The 22,604-nt window shown below is 39.1% G+C and overlaps 1 protein-coding gene across 1 annotated transcript in view; it reads left to right on the forward strand.

Annotated features, from left to right (window-relative positions):
• The first annotated feature begins 2,983 nt into the window (after positions 1–2,983).
• erfl3 (Ets2 repressor factor like 3) overlaps positions 2,984–22,604 on the forward strand; it is a 43,348-nt gene continuing 23,727 nt past the window's right edge. Inside the window, exon 1 of the mRNA XM_056762690.1 lies at positions 2,984–3,595. Within this exon, the coding sequence (XP_056618668.1) occupies positions 3,574–3,595 (22 nt within the window). The 5' untranslated portion in view covers positions 2,984–3,573. The remainder of the gene's footprint in view (positions 3,596–22,604) is intronic.

Here is a 22,604-nt window from a genome sequence, read left to right on the forward strand (position 1 = left end):
TCAGTTAAAAAAAAATTGTTGTTGCTTTTTTATTCCTGTTTAAATCAAGACAAATAAACAAAATGCCATATTATACAGCAAATCAAACATCCCAAATCAATAGAACCATGTATCAGATTGCTTAAAGGTCTGGGGGGTTTGTATTTCTGTTTAAAAATAGTTTTGTAGACAAACAATAAATTCTGCCAATTGATGAATTTCTTAACAATACTATAATTTCTGTTTGACAATTTAAGATTTTTATTATATTACTTTTAATAGACACGTTTGCTCAGCCAGCACAGGAAAGCTATAGATACAAAATGGCTATAAATAAACAAATCTTTCAATACTGGCAAACTATTTTTCATAATTCCAATATTGTAACTGTTCTCTATAAAGTATGTATTGTGGTTATTCACCCGGATATAAAACTCCTGTCATTTATTCTGTGGAACACAAAATAATATATTTATGGGTTAAGTAATTATGTCCATACAATGGAAGTCAATGAGGTCTTTCTTTGGTTACCAATTCTCTTCAAAATATCTTATTTTGTATTCTGCTAGCGAAAGTAATACAGGTTTGAAATGACATGAGGGTGAATTAATTGTATTTATTATTATAGAGTGAACTATTCCAATAATAAAGAATAAGTAGCTTTTCACACTTTTCTTCCCCATCCATTCCCCTTTCTGCTGTGAAAGGTGTATCTGGTGAAAGTTATGCTGGAAAAGCTTGAAAATAATCAGAACCGCAGAGGTGAAAGACTCTGAATGTGAACAATATGGAAGTTTTCTGAGAAACCGATAACCTTGACTTTATTGTGCTGACAGACTCGACATAAGTCCAGAAGTAGTGAAGAGTCGGAATGTGGAGGAGAGCAGGTCGATAGCATGCAATAATGGTGTAGATGAAGAAAACAACAGGCAAAAAATGAATAATATATTCATTAATGAATACATTAATAAATAACACAACACATTGACAACATTACACTTCATAACAATTAACATGTAACCAAATACAATGACATAAAAACAAGACACTAACAAAGACATGACATTGTCTTTTCATGCTTTTCTATTGTAACCTTCCTATTTTATTACCTACAAAAGTAGCCGCTGTTGTGATGGTTTCTGCTTTAGTACCGGAGGAAACAGAGACAGGGGCAGATAAAGAGAGAAGGATTTAGACGAAAGTGTGAGAGAAAGGAAATGGAAAAAGAGCAAGATTATGTGTAAACACAAGAGTAGATTGTATTTATTGTCCATATGGTCAAAGGAAATTGCCCATCCCAATAACTGCTCTGTTTTCTTTCCTGGGGGTAGGGTGGGGGGGTGTCTCGGGCAAAGGTGACAGCAATGGATATTTCCAAAACACACATATACACACACGTTCACAGGGTTCGCGGCAGCAGCGTTATGGAGCTGAGATGCATATCTGAGCCACGTCTGTTTCCTGTGACCAGAAATGACTGCTGACACACTACAGCATAACCAGCACAAATAACAACAAGAAGCACAATTATGAGAAGCCCCACAACGCGCATAACAAGTCACAGAACAATAACACCCGTTTCCTCTCGCAGGACATTGTGGCTAACAGGACAATTGATCAGGTTAAAGCTCATTATGGCACACGCAATCCTGTCAGGCGCAGCAGACTTGGGAAATTTGATGAATTTAAAAACACAATCATACGCATATCACTGCACAGACTGCTTTTTCCACGAAATGCAGTCATTATGACCACCAGAAGAGGATCAATACTTCATCATTTGTCTTTTTTTGTTGTTTAATATTTTGTGTCCTGCTCTCCTCAGTCCCCTGTTATCTGGCACTAAGGATGCACTGATCTAGAGAAGGAGACATGCTACACTGCTCATGAGTGACCTCACATTTATTCAAGAAGAACTGCTCATCAGTGAGGTAGTGAAGGGGGGGGGTCCTTTTATGGTTCAGGTGCTCAGCTAAAACAGGATGTGTGCGCTTGAGCAGATGGATCACATTCAAATCATACAGGAAACAAACTAACATCTACACCCGCTTTCTCACACAGACAGTGGCACTGCAGCATCCATGTTTACTCTCATTGGTTTGTGGTCATAACCTCACATGTTTCACTGGTGATTTTTGTGAAATCAGCGAAAAGACATCAAAAAGAAAGTGTTTAGGAACAAATATTATTTATTCTATTTAATCTGACTCATCAGATTTCAGTGCTTAAAGGGATAGTTCACCAAAAAATACAAATTCAGTCATCATTTACTCACCATCATGTCATTCAAACCCTGTTCTGAATCAACCCTGTATGTCACTAACGTTCTTTAAAATATCTTCTTTGTGTTCTGCAGAAGAAAGTCAAGCAGACTAGGAACGACATAAAGTTGAGCAGCCTAAATGATAAAGCATTTTCATTTTGGGCTTAACTAAATATCTGTGCTCCAATGATAAATCAAAAACAAATTTAAATGTTACAAAAATGTGTTGAATCTATATGTGAGGTATCCATTTGCAATTGATGCAATTCAAAACTAAAATAAACAAAGGCCATGTGTGTCACAGACTAACATTTGATCATCCATAACCATAACAAAACATTTGATTATTTGATTGATACGTTTTCCTGAGCATAGCCTGAAGATCCCTTTATTCACAAAAAAATCATCCATGTTTATCTCGCAACTTACAAAAATGACCTCTTGATGCGGTATGCAATTATCATTAAATGAAAGAGAAAGAAGGTTCATTAGACAGAAAACCACTTGTTGCTGTAGTTAAAGGACGCGATGACGCTGAATCTCGGTTCTATCGGCCTCGTCGGCAGCTCGTAGGACGCGGATGTGACGCCATCACGGACAGAGGCTACGGCGGTCTCCATAACGACGCCTCGTGCTGCATTGACGCCAGCCCCAGCTCGTGGTGAGGGGGCGTGACTCCGCCAATGCCCGAGTCCCCCCCTTCCCCCGTCCGTGTGGGCGGCCCCGTGCGGCAGCAGCGAGCGAAACACGACACCCGAGAGAGAGAGAGAGAGAGAGAGAGCGAGAGAGAGAGAGAGAGAGATGGGGGAGGAGACAACGAGTAGTTTCAGACTCGGGAGAGTGGAGGAAGGAAAAAAAGTCGGTGTGAAAGAGAGAATGGGAAACTGACTGCTATACTGCGAATCTCGGGAGAGCAGATGACAAACTAACACGAGGAAAAAATGTTGCGAAGATCATCAACTCGGCATAAGAGAGCGCATATGTGACAGCGAGCCGCGGACCCTTTTTCCGCCGTGTTGGGATTGTACCGATCGTTCCCGGGACAGACAGGAAAGCGGTGTTTCGGAACTCCGTTGCACCCCGTCCCGTGGCGCTAGTTGAAGTGCTGAGCCACTCTCTAAGTTCAAACTCAAAGCTGTCGAGGAATTTGGAGTGATCGTGTAAAGAGGACGATCCGATAGGTGATCGTACAGCAGGGAGCAACAGGAGCGCAGAACATTTGACAAAAGTTTGGCCTTTCGGAGACGGGGCTGAGGGAGAGGCCGACTCTCGCCACTGTTGAACTGACAACTTAACCCAGCTTGCTGCGTTAGGGGCTGCGAACTTTCAACATGAAAACCCCGGGGGACTCGGGTAAGTTACCCAGGCATTCATTATCATCTTGCCACAAAAACTTGGGACACCGTATAACGTACAACTGTGTGTAAATTACTACGTTAGGAATTAACTATGGTAATCTTGAGGACAGGGTCTTTATTGTTAGATAACAATGTGAAAAATGTGCTCGAGAATGCTCTCTTGCAAACTGACTTTTGCTTTTGAAAAGAGAGTTGACAGAGTGGTAGGCAGTTAAGTGTAATGATTAGGTGTTTCCCCAGGATTTATTACCCTGACAAACCACCTGATTTACTACTTTGAAACTTTTTGTTAGCTTTATTTGGCTTCTGTTAACATGTTTTTTTTTATTTGTCCTATCGTCTATGAAAAAGTAATTGATCGCAGTCTGCATTTCACCACAGCTAATAATAATGCTCAAAATTCAGCAATATTCCTTTTACAACGGAAGGGCTGGAGGCTTGTTTATGGAAAGTCTTACTGTGTCAGTCCAGCTCAGACTGAATTCATTCTCATAACAAATGCTGACAAGACTTGCTTGTCTTTCTTTAAAATTTAGGTTAAAACAACGACTGCTTAATTTCTGTCTCCTGCCAGCAGTAGTTAACCTGTTGAATGGCTGCGATTTTCAAAGCGAGTTTTTTATTATTCAAAAATACATCAAACTATTCGGAATCAAACACATTTTAATAACGTTACATTTTCTTTTATATTCGGCCGTGTCAGCTGTGTGAAGATCTAGCGCGAGCTTTGAACGAATATCACGGCACACTCAAAATGGAAGCCCGCTGTTTAACCAGCGAATTTAATAGACTTATACATGACTTCGTTCATAACTTCGCAATGGCTTTGATGTTGTTATGATTTCCCGTCATATCGCATACGTTTGATATAAATGCTTTCCAGTAGCCTGGTCGTTTTCATTCACTTCAATCACAGTTAGCGTACTTGCCTAGTATTGAGTTCGTAACATGTATGCACTTGTCCAGTATCTACCTGTTACTGTCCCGCCAACTAGAGCAAGTTTCAGTAGCAGTGTTCAGAACGCCTTTTCTAGCATACTTGGGAATCCTTTCTCTCGCACTTTCTCTCTCCCAGGCGTAGTTAGTTCTCTCACATCACGATTTTCTCAGCGTTTGTACCCCGCCACCCACGTTGCACGAAGTTTAACGGACTTTAACTATTACATTACAAGACCGAAAACGGCCCTGTTATTATCATCAGAATTGTCTGCGAGCTCGCGCGCGTGCTACTGTTGCATCACAATGCAGACTGCGCTTTAGGATGCGTGTCCGGTTTAGAGATCACCATGGTCCTCACTTTTTAAAAAGGACTTTTTTAAACTTTATTTGTTTGCAGTCTAGCGTGTTCTGACACGAAATGAAGATAGTATGACAGTGTGCAGTCGTTTCATTTAGAAGATTTAACGGATGCAACATTGGGGGAAGTGCACAGTAAATGGTCATATCTGAAATCACTGGCCTGCACTTTGTTGGGCTGTAAATTCATTTTTTTAATGTGGCCAATATAAAGATTAATAAATGTAGATTAATAATCTGCGCAGTAAAACCAGTGTTAAAGGGATGCTACTCCCCAAAATGAAAGTTCTGTCATCATTTACTCAAGATTCAAAGATTTATTGTCATGATCATGCAAATTTGTACATTGACAAAGCACCGGAAAAATAAATATTAACATGCACAAATACAGATTAAGATTACAGTAAAATAAAATATATAAGTATCTTTACATAGATCTCAATATAAACAGAAAAAGTTCTCAGTGAGGGTGACTGTCATAGTGTCAGTTTGTGTGTGTTTTGTTGTGTTGTGCTGGTTTGTTCCTCACCCTCAGATTGTTCCAAACTTCTTTGTTCTGCTGAACACGCAGGAACATATCTGGAAGATTGTCAAATCTCACCCCCCATCGACTCCCATAGTATTTATTTTCTCTACTATGTCAGTAAATGGTGGGTGAGATCTGACATTCTTGAGTAAATGAGTAAATGATGACAGAATTTTCATTTTTGATTGAAGTATCCCTTTAACACATTTGAAAACTGCATATCTCTTTAAATCATGTGATCAGTCTAAAGCATGGTAAACCTCAAAGGAAAGTATTTTAGATGACATCCTATTCTATTCTTTCAATGGAGTGCATTCTAAAACAAAAAAAGCAAAGCATTTATGGCTAACCTTTCGACCTGCGCTGCAAAAACCTTTACATTCTCAGCATGCTCTGCATTTCATACACCTTGAAGTCTCAGGACTTTCTGCTGCTTTGCAATTGCAACAATACAAAGTTGTGAAAAGCGTTACAGAAATACATTTGAATTGAATTAAACTTTGGAAAGAGTCATTTTAATGTATTGTGAACTTGGCAGTGTTATGCAGCGAAAGGGTGAAATGCTGCTTTGAGTCACAAGCCAATAACTACTACAGGTACGTTGTGGTTTTATCCGTCTACGGCAAAGCGGGCCACATTTTGACCTCGATAGTTACAAGGTGAGCTCAGCTGCTGAGTATGCAGATGAGCGAGCAAGCAAGTGTGTGAGGAAAAGAAAGATACAGTATCGAGTATAGGATGTGGTTTGTAAAGTGCTTAACTCTATGAGAGGTGAGCATCTTCCTAGCCTGTATTCTTACTTGCAAACACCCACAGCAGTATAATTATATAGCTAGAGCATGTATAAGTAGTGAGAGAGTATTTTCTGTGAAAGCTGTGGTTTGTTATGAGAACGGGACTCGTCAGCATTGTTGTCCTGCATCATGATATGTATGTCTGTCAGTCTTCATGACACTGACTCTATCAATCCATCAAAATATCTGACCACATGAATCATATAAGATAAGAGGTGATGCTCTATCAGTTCCTCACTTGTCTACACAAATAGGACTCACCTGACCCGGTCTGATCCCGTTTCCTCTGTAATATCTGAAAGTGTCTGTGGTTTAACTGGTTTACCCAACAGGCCTTAGTGTGCATTTACTAGTGCTGGGTCCTGAGTGGCTTATCGTGTAATATATGAGACATCTTGTGAGATGGTCTCCAGTAAAGAGTCAGTGACCCCATTTGCATGCCCTAAAAATGGCTTTTTACCGAGGTTTGCATAGCGTCGTTCTGAAATGTTATGTAATCCTTATGCTGTTTTAAGGAAATAGAGACATTCATGTGGGAAGCTGAGTTTCTCTTAGATAAAGAGAGTTTAAGTGCCTATCTCCTAATTTCAGTTTATCTTGTTTATTATTTACATACTGGACTGAAAAGGTTGCGTAAAAGAAGTAGTTACTAGTCACTATCATGGATTGAGATTAATTCCGTCCTAGACAAATTTGATCTGTGATGTTAACTTAGTATAAGGTACATTAAATGGTATAGTTCAACCCAAAGATAACAATTATGTCATAATTTATTCAGTCTCTTGTTATTTCAAACCTGTAGGACTCTCTTTCTTCTGCAGATATTTTGAAGAATATTGGTAACCGAACAACTACAGCACCCATTCTCTTGCATTAGTTTTGTGTCCGTACAATAGAAGTGAATGGGTACCGCCGTTGTTTGGCTACCAACTATCTTCAAAAAATCTTCTTTTGTGTTCTACACAAGAAAGTCATACAGGTTTGAAACGACAACAGGGTGTGTGAGTGATGACAGAATTTTCATCCCTTAAAATTAGTATTTCTCATCTAAACCTATAGTAGGGATGTAAGAAAACTCCTTTATGGCCTAAACTAAATTTGTTAATGATTTTAGTTCAAACTTCCCATTTAAGGATGCATCTTTAATTGGTCGTATTTGCTGTTTATCTCTAATACAATGTTGACACATTATGCATCCATGCATAAGGAATGAAATAACAGTTTATGCAATTGCATGCATATAATAACTGAGTGTTTGCGTGCATGTTGTTGTTCGTTCTCTGTACGCCGGTTGCCATGTACTGGTAATAGATTGTTAATTTGGAACAATTAGCAGCCCTTTATCGCTTGTTTGCATTGTTACACTGGAGACTGCGCGCTCCATTTTAGTTGGTGTTATGCAGCCGCCTCAGTTGTTCAGGTCTCTCTGGAACCAGTTCAACATCAACAGCCACCTCTCTGTGTGTTTACATGCTTGTGTATCCTGTTCAGCAGTGTGTGTGTGTGAGTGTGTTTTGTATTTTCCCTACTGCCTACTTTCCCATCAGGCGTCTTAAACAAGTGCTCCGTCATGCTATTTCTGTGAACACAAATGGAACCCCAGAACGCGCTTTTAAATGTCACACACAGAGGCTGGACGGACGCTTACGTCTGGGACCGTAATAAAGATATCTGCGATACGGCATGTGCTGTAGGTATTAAAAGATGTAAACTTTTTGTCCCAGCGCGCCTTGGGAGAAGTAGTCCCTTGATTTGGGCACATTGGGAATAAATGTTTCGCTGGAAGTGTTGGGGTGGTGTGTTTCTAGGGATGAATAAGGTCCTCTGGGGTTGAACAGTATTTTGTTTGTTTTTACCCCATGAAAACAATAAGAGCGTGTCTAGTCTAACAGGGACACAGTGGTTTGTGTGTGTTTGCCATGTCAGTGGATTATGGGGGCCAGCATAGAATACGAACGAAAGTATCCATGTGTTCGAGTCATTTATGGACTGACAGAAGCACAGAGACCCCTGTGTATAAAAAGGGGGGAGGGTGAATATGTGTGTGTATGACCCTGACCTAATGACCTTCTATAGCTGCTCCCCTAACCCTGCATTCCAGCACACACCCCCTTCCCCGCCAGTCACATGCCAAGCAGCCAATGGCCCGAGGGCCCGATGCCATCTCCTCTATTTGTGAGTGTATATCTATACTCTAGAGAGCGTATAAAATGCGTCAGCCCTGTTTCATTTCCCTATCTAATTTCCTACATTCTGCTGTGTAATTCCCCTTTTCTTCAAATCAGAACTACTACAGATTAACACAAAGGTTCTGGTTAGATGTTGTTGTTATCAAGGTCAGATTTCCTCACTTCATATTCTCAACAGTCTTCAAGCATCAAAAGAAATGCGTTGAACTTCTGCTTTTTCCCTAACACACACAAACAAACATACATGCTCTTACTCTTATGCATAAGTTACGGTTGAAGGAAGGATTTTGAAAGAATAGTTTAACCTCGATGGTTTGTATGTTTGTATTTGCATATCGCAATTGAATAATTCACATATCCTGAGATTTAACTGTGAGATATTCATTAACGGTTTGAAAACATGTTTTGACAGTGTCAGTGTATTGTTGGATATACTACTGTCAGGGATTTTTGGTTTGCACTTAAAGGGGATGTATGTCATTTTTCGGAGGCTGTATTGACATAAATGTGATATAATAAACATAATATGTTTAACTGTGTATAAAAAGCTTACATAATGAAGCGTTATGTTTTTATTAGTGGTGGGCATAGATTAATTTTTTTAATCTAGATTAATCTAGATTAATTCCAAGATTAATCTAGATTAATCTAGATTAAAATGGCTCATTTGAATTCTGCCGAAGGAATTGAGAATGTGTGCTACCCAAATAATGACTAAAAGTAAGTCTTTGAGAACGGGTGTCTAAAGCCAGGTGGCGCATTAGACCAGGGGCTCATCTCCTGTTTCCAAAATGCATCACAAACTGCTTGAGAAAGCTGTTCTACTATGATAATTGGTGATGAAAATTAAATTATGTTCAATAAGATGAACTTGTGACTCCTGAGATAGGCGCAGGCTCCCCGTGACCCGAGGTAGTTCGGATAAGCGGTAGAAAATGGATGGATGGAAAATGAACTTGTGTTTACTTCCGCATTAGCTAAGGGATGATTTGCGTTTAGGTGGTACTTGAGACTGGAAGAGCTCCTACAGTACATTTACATTTAGTCATTTAGCAGACGCTTTTATCCAAAGCGACTTACATAGAGTGAGGGAGCAACAAGCGATATGTCATACAGGAGCCATAATACATTAGATCTCAATACAAAGTTACTGATTTTAACTAAAGCTAGACCACTACCTGTTGAGAGAAAGTGTTTTTTTTAAACCAATTCCGCATTGCACAAGGTGCAAACAACCTTAGTCTTGTCGATGTTTCCATTGGGAAGCTTTTTTAAAATTAATATTCCCTGAAGCAAACCCGGCGGCTTCATAGCTGCATCCATGTTAGCACGTCACGTTTGATGCGGTAATTTCACAGTAACGTTATGTTGTGTTCAGACCAAACGCGAATGGCGCCTCAAGCGCGAGTGATTTATATGAAAAGAGCCAATAGACCTACTTGCTGCGCGAATCCAGCGAATGAAGCCCTGGTTATGAGATGATGAGGCGGCTTCTGCTTCCGCTTCCGCGAATGACGCGAATCACGCGAGTTGAAAAATCTCGTTCTCGCTCCGTACAGTGCAGTTAAGCTGGTATACATCCGCGCTAAAATATCAAGGTGAAAGTCATCATAGCTTGCGTAGTATAGACCCAGCTCCCAACCCAACTTTGAGAATAGATTAACGGCGACAATTTTTTTAACGCGCGATAATAGTCTCACTGCGTTAACGCCGTTAACGCCGTTAACGGCCCACCACTAGTTTTTATTAACTTAGAATGAGCTATTTCTATCTACATACATGGGTCATGTAATTCGCCATGTTGTTGTTTCTACAGTAGCGCAAAACGGACGAACTGGTCTATAGAGCGCGTCATGAAGATTATGATTATAGTATTCACAAAAGTTTAAATTGGTTATAATTATTTTATTTACTTCGTATTTGATCTTCCTTGATATATTTATATTGTCTGTTTATCTCATTCTAAATTGAAGGTACTTTAGAACTGTTGTGAATACCGGTGTGTAATGTAGCAATAAAAACATTTAATAAGTATGGAATTTGAAAACAAAAAATGAGCCATGAACTATAAAAGTGACTTTTGTTATTATTAAATTAATGGAATTCACAAAGAAAACTCACCTTTTATCTTAAGAAGACATATTATGTCACCACTGGACATGTCACCTTGACTGATTCAAGAGCTTAAAAATAGAGTGACTGGACTGGTTTAACTAACTGGAAGCACTGGGACGAGGGAAAGGTTATCACTTAAATGATTCTTTTAGACCGTCACTATTTCATTATACCTCTACAACAGAAAAAAAAATTGTCCCCAAACTACGTTGTTAAATTGAATAAACAGTCATTCACAAACAAGAGGTTTCAGTCGTTTTTGTCTTTGAATGTTAATGTGTGTTTTAATGGCATACTAAAGGTTAAGTGACTTTCTTCTTTTTTTCCTTCTTTTTTTACTCTCTCGCTCTGTCTGACCACAGTTTACCCTGGCTTTCTATTGTGCTTTCAGAGGAACCTCCATTAGCCTGTTATTAGACATACTCATAATTGCACGGCCCATAGGAGAGTTCAGACATCTGTGTTCACTCATTCAGGACAATGCTGAAGAGTGGCAGTCCTATAGACTCTATATATATCGAGCAAAGTTTATTGATTTTGAATAATGGCCAAAGTGTTGATATTGATGGACAAGCCATTGAAAACCGATAATGGGGCAATCTTCTCATGGTTCAGCAAACACTCCCTCTCTCAACACCAACAGGCGCACGCTCTCACCCCGGTTTGTTTTGCAGAAAAAACGCGGACCTCCCACATTCCTGCTTAAAACTTAAATCACTGCAGCCTGTGTGGCATTACTCATTCCAGGAAAAGCTTTCTGCCAAACGCACGCTCGCTCGCTCATTTACTCAAACACAAGTCTCACACGTCGAATGGCATTCTCGCAAAAGCTCGCGTCTTGCGGCATTCCTGACGTGCGGATGTACAAACAAATGTTTAGCTCCTCACTCATAATTCTGCCATGAAAACGGTGTTTGTGTACTGTTTTTAGTCTTTCCTGCTAGTTTTTGTGTAGATGCGGCTGCTCATTAGCTCTCAGCTGTCATTGGATCTTACTGCGTGTTTGAACTAAGGAAATTCATGCTGATGTGAAAGAATGCTGCGTGTCGCTCTCCATGTGTGGAAGTGTGTGTGTCTTTGGAGAGAGAAATGTAATACAGGTAGTTTACAGTGCCTGCATTGTCATGAGCGTGACGCTGTGTAACACCTGCTTCTATGATAGTGATACGAGTGTGCATACATGTGCAAACTGACCATAAGGTAGTAGAAGTTAACAGAATATTTTAAATATGCAAATGAACAGGTTTGTGTAAGATTTAAGTTTAGGGATATAAGGAAACGGGATTAAAATATTATGAGCCTGCCTGGCACGAAAACAAAGGACGTCTACTAGATGTCCTCACTTGTATAGTTTGTTCGTGCTACAGTATATGTGTGTGCCTGTTGGCTTGTGATAATGCTGTTCAAATAATAAAATGAAAGTCAAACACCTTTCTTTTTACTTCATGACACACACATACAAACTACTGAGTGTGTGTGCGCTCGTGTGGTCAACTGCCGGGAATTCAAATGCTGTCTGGCGCCACTTGAACACCCACCCCACCCCCTCCATCGTACCCCGTCCCTTTTCCTTCTCTTCCTAGGAATGCAAGATCACGTTCTCTTCTTGTATCTCACTCGATGCATGTGTTTTAACCTGTTCGTGAGTGTATTGGAGTTTGTTCTGAACTTTGAACCAGTTTGTCACTGGCATTTACGGCACTCATTTGTAATTCATCAGTTAGGCACACCCTGGCTTTGTGTTTGGTCAAAGGATGGTTTTTGCGTGTGTCGGATACAAACAGAAATGTGTATGCGTGCGCACCTGTGCAATAAGTACTGCTAGTCATATAGAGGACAGGTGCGAAATGTTTCCAGGGTCACGAGGGGAGAACGGCCGGTCCACTTGCTCTCTGTGAAGACGCAGTGTTTTAGTCGCGATATTCTGTTACACGTTCTCCGGAGGCTCTGTTTACATCGCTGACTGGATTTCGGGTGTCACATCTTCTCCATGAAGATTTTAAATGATGCTGTCGATTGGATACGAGTCGCCGTTCAGTTTAATGCGTGGTTGCAATCTCTAACATTACACTTTTAAAGTCAGAAGAAATGATGTTAACATCCCATATGTGCTCTGTGTGTGTCCGTACAGATTTGGCTTTGAACGGTTTTATTTTTGTGGCCAAAAAACGATAAGGGGACATGACAATCTTCAAAGGGGGTTTTTGCTATCCATATTTGACTTAACATTGAACATTTCTTTAATAAACTTAAATAAAGTCTGTAGTGTTGGAAATATAAAAATATAAATAGTCACTAGCCAGACCGATCAACAAACACAGACTTTAACTTCAGACCAGGCACGTGGGACAGATTAAACCGCCTATAGACCACTTTGGAGGACATAAACAACGTTGGTTCAACACTGGTCCAAAATAACTCCCTGTTTCATTTTTTTAACACTACACAAATTATTTAACAAAATACAACCGATTTAAAATGTGAAACAAATATCTTTAAGATTTAATTACGTATCTAAGGTTAAAAAAAATAAGAAGTAAACACTGAAACCGGAAGTGCTTATAGACCAGCGCTTTAATTTTGCAAAGTGGTCTATACCTGCGAGGGCCAAGTCGCAAATAAACACTTCAAATATTGACGTGTTAGGCCATTTTAGATGGTATTCAGTTGTAAAAAGGCTCATCCCTTACAAAACAAGATATATGGAAATATACTGCAAAATATGTAATATTTTAAAACCAAGTGTAATTATTCAATATTTTGCTTTATATATATTAAATGACTTTTACTTTATCTGTTTATTGACAGTTGAAATATAGGAACGCATATTTTCTTTTTGTAATGGATAATTCGCTTAAAAATGTTTTGCATGAAATCTAGTAATGTCCAAAGAGTCGTGTGAGGGTTCAGTTCAGGTTTAGAAAATATCAGTAGCCTGGTTTGAAAATAAAGTATCTGTGTCCTGGTATGTGTTAGATGACCTTATTAATAAAGTAAAACAAACCTGTGTGTGTGCACTTGTGGATCAGTTTCTGACTATAGTGAGAGGACTTATGCTTCCCACAAGAATAGAACAATCATCATTCACCTACATTGTGACTAATAAACATACTAACTAGTGTCTACGTGGAAATGTGAAAACGCAGAAAGGTTTTTGTGGAACAAAAATATAATTAAGATCAGTGTAAAGTTCCCTTCATGTTAGAAAAACCAACATGTGTGTGTGTATGTGTGTGAAACGTTGAGAGTTTTGTGTTTCATAGTGAGCTACGTAAGAGAAGTGTGTGTGTTCCTCTGAGGCAAAACCTTTTAAACCATCGATTTCACCTCCATTCTGCCACTCTTCTTACACACACTCGTATAACCTCTCTGTCACTAATCCATGCTGGAATACCCCAGTGGCATCTCATCTTCCATCACTCTCTCTTTCCCTTCGTCTTTTCCCCATCCGTCCTTCTCTTGTTTTAATGGCGGGTGCTGGTTGCACACGCTTGTGCTCGTTTCTTTGATGGCCAGTGGTGTGTGTGCTGTGTCATCACTTTTTCTGCACACTTTCACAGTCAGAAATCTCCCACTCGCTGCAACTCTATACATTTCCCCTCTGTAGTGCGTGACCTCCGTATGTACGTCAGGAAACGAAACGTTAAAGCTCTTAATGCTCTTTCCCTCTTCAACTTATGTACATGGACATATAATGTCAGCGCTGTTGAATAATACATGTGATTGGACCGAGAGCTGCTGTATTTAGGAAACCCTCCGCATCAAATGTTAGTGGCATGTTTGGCCGTAACAAACAAGTGAGCGCAAAACATCTCTTCATCATTGCTCTCTTTCATTTCTGTGGCTCTGAGCGATGTTGATATTCTGGGCTGAAGATGACATCAGCTTTAAGCTTCTTATGTGTGTGATCTCTGGCCAAAGTGCTTGACTCATAATTGTTTTAACTGTGCCATATTTAGCCTCAGACATGGTTTGGCTGATTATGCAATGCTCACGCGCATGTGGGCCAGATATTGAGAGACACACTCGATTATTCTCTCACATACACACACAGAGGCAGGGCAGCTCAGGGCTCGACTGCGTTACGGTTGTGTGATTGTTGTTTTAGGGGATTAAGTTTAATAACGGAGCAGGACAGGGACCGAGAGGCCCTGAGCGCAAAGTCTGATGCTTTAGCTTTCTGTCTCTCAAAGGAACAGATGCCCTGTGTCACACTGTGTGTAATTTTGTGATACTTTTATTTTGTTCTTGTGTGATGTGTAGAGACAACTATATGTAAGCAATTTGCGTGTTGATTTCTAACAAAAACTAACACAATGGCCTAGGGGTGTGACTAGACACTTATCTGGGTTCACAAAAAAAGACGCGATTTTTCGACTTTTTTAAAGAAATCCTCAATGATGAAAATAAAGTGATTTTTTTTCTTTTATTCACGTTAACACGAAATGGAAACAAACTTTGTACTTTATGAAAAACATTAAACTTATTTTTTAGTTTATTATATTATGCAGTAATAAACAATATGTAAACAATGCAAAATGTTTTGTCACAAACTAAAACGACAGGCAGTAATTACACAACATTTATGCTTTGTTTTCTTAACAGGCGTAGCTTTTAGTAAAGAGCTATGGTTGTTTTCTCTATATGCTTTTCATAGTGCTCGTGTTAGCCATGGTTGCGATCATCTCACACTGTCAATCCTCCTTCCTCCACAGACTGAACCCTCATATCCTTCAGAAAAACAGTTAAAACTGCCTAAACACATTGTGTTTTATGCTTACATTGCACATATGTAAGAGACAGATGATCTGTTTCTGAAGAGGTTTGCCTGTGAATGTATTTAAAATAACGTAATGTGTACTAACAATTGCTATACTGTACACATGGTATAGCTAGCTCATCTGCAACTATAAAAACAGAGACTTTCCTCCATGTGGCACACTTGTTTTGGCTGTGTGATAACGTTGTAAAATATCGTACAGAATGCTTATCTTTAAAGGATACGCAATACAAGGACATTTCTGATCACTTTTGCAATGTTTCCCACAGGATTTTGAGAGACTGTGGGACTGATTGCGTCACACGCTAATTAGCATATGTGTGACATCATCACTTCATGAGTTGTGTTTGCGTTTGGCCTAGTTTTGGCCTGGGGGCCCCTTTTAGAAAGGAGGTTAAGTGAAAACTCTGAGTATATTAACCCTGAAATGAGGGAAATTCTTGTTTTTCAGTTTCTGAATGCGAGGTATGTTGAACCCGAAAAAGCGGGGTAACTCAAGCCCATTTCTAAAAGAGAGGTAATTTATACTCAGAGCCAGTTACCGTAGTAACTAACTCTGTGAACCTAACCTGGTCGGGAGCATGTCTTATTTGGTAAACCCAGAGTTTCTATCGATCTCTTCCCCTTCTTTAAAGCGCAAATGGTGTTCACCTCATTCATCTATTTAATAAAGTCATTCATTGCACACATTTTGAGAATATGTCATATGTGCTTTTATAGAGAATCCTGTATGTGAGGAGGCTACAATAATTCATAGGGATTTCAGGAGAGCAATTTCAGGAGAGCAATTCCTATCCATTTTTATTAAAACTGTAGCATTTTTCTCTACAGTGTATCAGATATGTCAGAACACATCATACATCCTTACATTAATAACATCAGCCATCGTGGCCATATTCTTTCCCTTACATTTTCTCACAAATGCTAATTTTCTATGGACAATAAGAAATGACTTAATAAAGTGTATAAATCAATGTGCATGAATAGAGAAATTAATTAATACAGACAAAAATGCATACATAACAATATGTTATTATGAGAAGTATTAGAAATTTTGGGGTTCGTCTTGAAACACTTACGGAAAAAAGAATTACTATGGCGGGGCGCTATAGTCTTAATTAATGAATGGGAAACACTACTTTTGCAACTTTATAGTCTTGTATTACCCACTGCAACAACTCCAACTCAATGTCCGTCAGTTAAAATAAATTGTCCACTACGTTGCCGGAACATTTTAAAGAGGCGGAAAGTAAATAAAAGCGTTACTGAAATTACGCATTTAATAGCGTTTTACATTTTTCGCATTTGCAGTACAGGGATGTAAACGTTTTCAGACGTCCTGCAAATACTTGTATTTTTATATTTTTTTGTATGTTTTTTTACAGTCGAATTCTGTAATTTGTGACTTTACCGATTTTCAAAAATATGTATAATACAAATGTTTTTTAATTAAAAATGTTCAAATTAATCTGAATTAGTGTAGAAAATATTCCAGCCATTCCAAATCTTCAATTTTTTGGAAAAACTGCAATTCATGCTTTATGAGTGCTGATATAGGTATTTCACTGGTAAGGTCATAATTTTATTATTATTACTTTTTGCATTTACATAAAAACACAAGATACATAAATCCCATACATAGTTGATTGATTCCTTTATTGATCCCTTGTGGGAAAAAAGAAGAAAATCTCCCTGTGGAGGGAATTGAAGTGAACCCGAGTCTTCCGGCACAACAGATGGAGGTGCAGTCCGCTGTGCTAATAAGTAAGAACTGTTGACTGCCACAGTTAATACACAGACCACCCAAATGCGACCTGAAAGTGTTGATGGTGACTAGACAGTGTTGATATGTTTGACCGGTGTTAATGAAGTAAAAACTTTGTAGGAGACTACAGGTGTGTATTTTCTGTCTAACCTGTGTTTGCCAGTTTTGTGTGTTCATTATCAGTTCATTAAAGAAATGTTTGAGGATCTGCTGTGAGGTTAAAGGTGTGAGTTTGTGTGTTTTCGAGTGACTAAGCAAGGTGTGTTTTTTCTGAGAACCATGAAGGTTTATTGTCTTTTCCGCAGGTACTGTAACTCAATGCCTGCTGACACCATGCGTGTCAGGCTGTGATGGTTGATGTGCTTTTGGTGGGATTCCCCTGGGTGGAGCACCGACCTGTCATTTTCCATCCCATATTGTGTGGATTACTCATAATAAATGTAGATGATTTAGCTTCTTATCTAAGGCCAATGGACTATACTCTTTGTGTGTGTGTGTGTGTGTGTGCGTACGTGTGTGCGTGTGTGTACTGATTCTTCTAGTTACGTTATACTGTTTACCAGCAGCATGTAAGAGGGTTGTAAAATCTCTTTCACTCCCTGTTGTACTGATAACCTGCCGACTGGGTTACATCTTTGAATTAGAAGTTAAATAGGGTGAGACCAACATTGAACACATGTGTTTCCTGGTTTTATAACGGCTGGATCAGATTTGAACTCAAGTTCTTTTTAGTTGTATTGTGCCAAATTTATCTTAAAGTAGTACGACTTTTTGTGTCATAACTTTTGACATCTACCTTTAATGTATGCTTTGATGCTTTGATGCTTTACAGACAGGATGTTACTTTTGAGAGATGAATTAAAGGGATATTCCAGAGGCAAAATTTTCCCATATTTTATTCACCCTCAAGGCATCCTAACTGAATATGACTTTCTTCTTCAAGAGTAATGCAGTCGAAGAACCTGCGCGTGAACCTGAGGCTTGTTTTTCCAGGTAATGATGGTGACAAAAGCTCCAACGCAGAGGAGACGGCATCCTATTTGAAGAAAACACCGGAACTTACGACAAGCCTGCGTTATTTGCTGGAAAAACAAGCCTCAGGTTCACGCACAGCAGAGGGAGAACGGAAGCTAGACGTCAACGTTAATAGCATTGTCAACATGGATATTTCTCTTAAAAACAAATGCATCGATTCGCTTCAGAAGATCTTAAGAACACAGAGCCGTGTCGGGCAGTTCTGTGATCGATGGATGGACTTTTTGGAGAAATCGACGCCCATTCTCTCCCATTTTACCACTTGGAAGTAAAATGATACGTGGTCTTATAACTTCGACTGCATTATTCTTTAAGAAGAAAGTCATATTCAGTTAGGATGCATTGAGGGTGGGTAAAACATGGGGAATTTATTTTGCCTCTGTAATATCCCTTTAATGTTGAGAGCTTTAAAAACATTGAATTGTTTAAATGTTTATTTGTTGTTTCACTTTTCAAATAATTATATAATTATTATTTGATAGTTTTGGTTTTTTATTGTTGATTATGCAAGTTTAGACAACTTCAGACTCTATGTGCAGGAGACTGTGAAGACGAAATTTCTGGCACAGTGATCGCCTTTAGCAAAGTGTACTACTTGATGTAAAACCAATACGTGTTCTATATATAGTCTCATCCAAGTAATGAGTTACAACAATTTACTATCTACGACAGGAGGATAGTTGTTTTCCATTGTGTAATGCTTCCTGGAAGTCTTTCTCAATACAGAGAATCGTGCTGAAAGAATATGAACAAAATGTAAATAAAACAATGGAACCATATAAAGCATGCAGTGACTAGGTCACACTGAGTTGACTTTTATAATCGTTTGAGTGGGCTTGAAATCCACTGATGATGAATGGTTGTTTTGATTTTCTATGTCCCAGCAGTTGATGCTCAGTGATCAGTGTGTTTTTAAATGACTAAGCATGGTTACATCATCATTGACTTGCATAATGCAACATCCTTTACTTTCTCTTGCTGAGAAGGGTCATTTTTGCCTGAAGGGACTCAAAGGAGAGAGACGAAGAAAGACCAACAGGACGACAGGGATTGAGACAGAGAGACACATAGGTGGACTTTGGCACAAGGGCTGAAATAGAGAGACCTGGACAGAAAGCAGGTGACTGTTGAGAGAATGACGGGGTGAATGAGTTGATTGACAGATAGCGACCAAGAGCGAAAGACAAACAACAGAATGAGATGAAGATAGATGGATGTGGCAAATCTGGACCCAAAAATACTCAGCACTGATAATTCAATCACTTCAGTCATTTATGAGATCTCTCCCTGATATGTGTTTTTCATCATCTATAGACAATGATACACACAGACAAACACACACACAGCAGAAGATAAACAGTGAATATGTGGACAGTCTGAATAGAGACTGAAGTAATACAGTGTGATCACTAACACACACAAACACACAGAGACTTGCGCAGCGGCTGTATAGCAGGTCTCCCGTAGTGTCAGTGAGGTGAATGTTATGTAATGATGAGCAGCAGGACTTTAATCAGCTTGAGCAGATCCATTTAAGCAGCTCTCAGAAACAGAGTGCTGTCGTCCTTCTGCTCACCACCACACTACCATCACGTAGAGACACGTCTGCATATGTGTGTTTGTGTGATGGTGACAGGCGGTATCTCTGCATGTTTCCTAAGCCTGTGGATGTTTACCATTGGACACACAGACATGCTGCGTCCAGGCCTCTGTACCCCCTTTTGCACACGCACACCATGTTTTATGGGGTCTATCCATTGACAAAATTATTTGTATAATGTATATTCTATCCGTTTACCCTTGCCCTAAACTTAGCCCTAAACGAAAACTTTCTGCAGTTTTACATTTTCAAATGAACTATTTATTTTGATTTATAAGCTGTTTTTCTCTTCGGGACCACAAAATCAGACATGTGAAATCACACACACACGCACGGACAAACAAACACATTTAATTATGTATTCAAATTGGGACATTCCATAAACTTAAAATACAACCTAACAATTTCTGCACTTTAACAAATGAGAAAACACATTTGTCCCAAAAATATGGTTAAATAGACCAACACATACACAGAGATCTTAAAGGGATAGTTCACCCAAAAATGAAAATTCTGTCATCATGTATTCACCCTTAGATTGTTACAAACCTGTATAAATGTCTATGTTCTGCTAAACACAAATTAAGATATTTGGAAGAATGATGGGAGTCAATGGGAGATAAGATCTGTGTGGTTACTGACATTCTTCCAAATATTTTCAGAACAAAGAAATGGAGGTTTGGAACAACTTGAGGGTGAGCAAATCATGACAGAATTTTGATTTTGGTGAACTTTCCCTTTAACAGCTGTACACATTTAGCTTAAAATCTCTCTCTTTTTGACATGGTTCGCTATATTTGTGAAAGCATTTTTTAAGATTCGGTCCACACGAGTATGGTCAAACATAAACACACACAAACACTCTTCCTGACCTTATATTAAAGTTTCTTACCAACTGTAGTACGAGAAACACTTGTAAGCCTCTCTTTATTTTCCTCTCAAAGATTGTTAGCAGATGTGTGGTGGACTTTTTCCCCTCAGTCTAAAATTAGAGAGGTAGAAGAATAGCAGGAAGAGAGAAAGAGCAGGACTGATGGAGGTGAGGTATGGGGTGATGGAGATAAAGAAGAGGGAGTATTTTTGGCCGGTTACACGTCATACAGACGCAAATCAGTCTGTCGTACACAAACAAAGAGGAGGAAGGTGATAAAAGCGCTGCGCTCTGACAGGAGGGTGGCCGCTGTTTGTTGGGACACTCGTGCAGAGGTGTCACCTTTAAAATGACACCATTTGTGTTTATTAAATGTAAATTCGGCAAGCATTTACTCAGCATCATGACTTTTTCGTACGGTAAATTTGTTTGACTTTATCCCTTTGGAAGACAAAGGGAGATCATTAAACGACTATCTGGTTGGGTGGATGTATTGTGACTCACTTGAACACTTAATAAAGCAACCAACTGTGTCAGAAAATCATCGGGTAAAAAAGTCAAATGTTGTGAATGGCACTACCTACAGGTGTAGACATATTACAATAAGATTGAGAACAAGAAGGTGTCCATGGATGTTTTTGCCACACTTGTGTTTCTAAAAAGTTGAATGTCTTTCTGCCTCTTTGTTTGAAATGATCTCATCTAATACAATGACATTAATACATCAAATTGACACTTTTTTTGGGGCCATCAAAACATACCATGTTACACCATTGTCCCCAGTAAACATGAATATGAAATTATTTAATATTACTTTTTTGTTATATATTATAGATGCTCTTGCTAAGCAGTAGATGTGTGATATACAAGCCTGTCATTTTCTCATATGTTGGATTTTGTTTGTTTTTACAAACACGAACGATACATCAAATCGTGCTATTGTGGAGAGGTCCAGCATTAAACCACCAGGTATCGTTCGCATTTTGTCCGTTTTATGGGCGCCACAATATACCGTGACACCAAAAGACACAAATATCGTTATTGTGATAATACATACCTCTACCTACAATACTTTTTTACCCATTTATAAAAGACAAACACAAATTAAAGATCAATTGACAGAAAGCATTTATTTATTTCAATGACCGCCCTAGTTCAATTATTGTATGTATTTAGTTTAATTACCCTTCTTTATTTATTTAAATTATTGAATTTCTTGTCATCGTGTGGTAAAACCCGTCTGTGTATGTTCATGTGCTCCTGCTTTCTGGTGTGTCAGATATTAGGACAACAATGTTTTTATTAAAACTATTTTTAATGTGGACATTAAATAAGAGTTGCTGTGCATCACACATCAGCCCACCTGCAGAAACTTTTTATACCATGAACCTAAGTCACATTTGTCTGCCTGTTTGTGTGTGTTTGAAGACCCTGCGAAGTCCACTCTCTTCCCAGCAAGCTTGAAAGTGTTAGAGTTCACAAGAAAACTAACAAATACCTGTTGCTCGCTCTCTCTCTTTCTCGTTTTTCTCTCCTCTGGAGGCTTCACTTATTTCTCTATGCCCTACCTCGCTTCTACCTATTCTATTTGAGACTCGGCACTCTGGTGAAAGGATTAATTGTCGTTTATGTTTTATTTTTTGTTCTCTTCATTTCTAGGGGTTTATTTTTAGGCCTGAAGTGTCTGGTTGCTAGGAGACGGTGTCCAAGAGAGAGAGGGAGGGAGAGAGGATGGAGAAAGCAAGGGAATGGAGGAGAGAGATTGTTTGCGTTGTGAAGGCTGAATTACAAACACGCTCACGCACTGAGTCAGCTCTGACGCAAACTCACACACACACACTGCCTGTTGCTTGTTTTTCTTTATTATTTTTATCAGTTCGTGCAGCTTAACGTTTATGCGTGTGTGTGTGGCATCCATTTATGTAACTTTTGAAAGTTTGTGACTTCCATCCAATGTGATTCAGATAAGGGAAAGTGACAAATGTTGTATGTCAAAATCTCTCCCCCTCTCCCCCCCCCCCCCCCCCCCACAC

The sequence above is a fragment of the Triplophysa dalaica genome, chromosome 12, assembly GCF_015846415.1.
Source record: "Triplophysa dalaica isolate WHDGS20190420 chromosome 12, ASM1584641v1, whole genome shotgun sequence".
NCBI classification, from domain to species: Eukaryota; Metazoa; Chordata; class Actinopteri; order Cypriniformes; family Nemacheilidae; genus Triplophysa; species Triplophysa dalaica.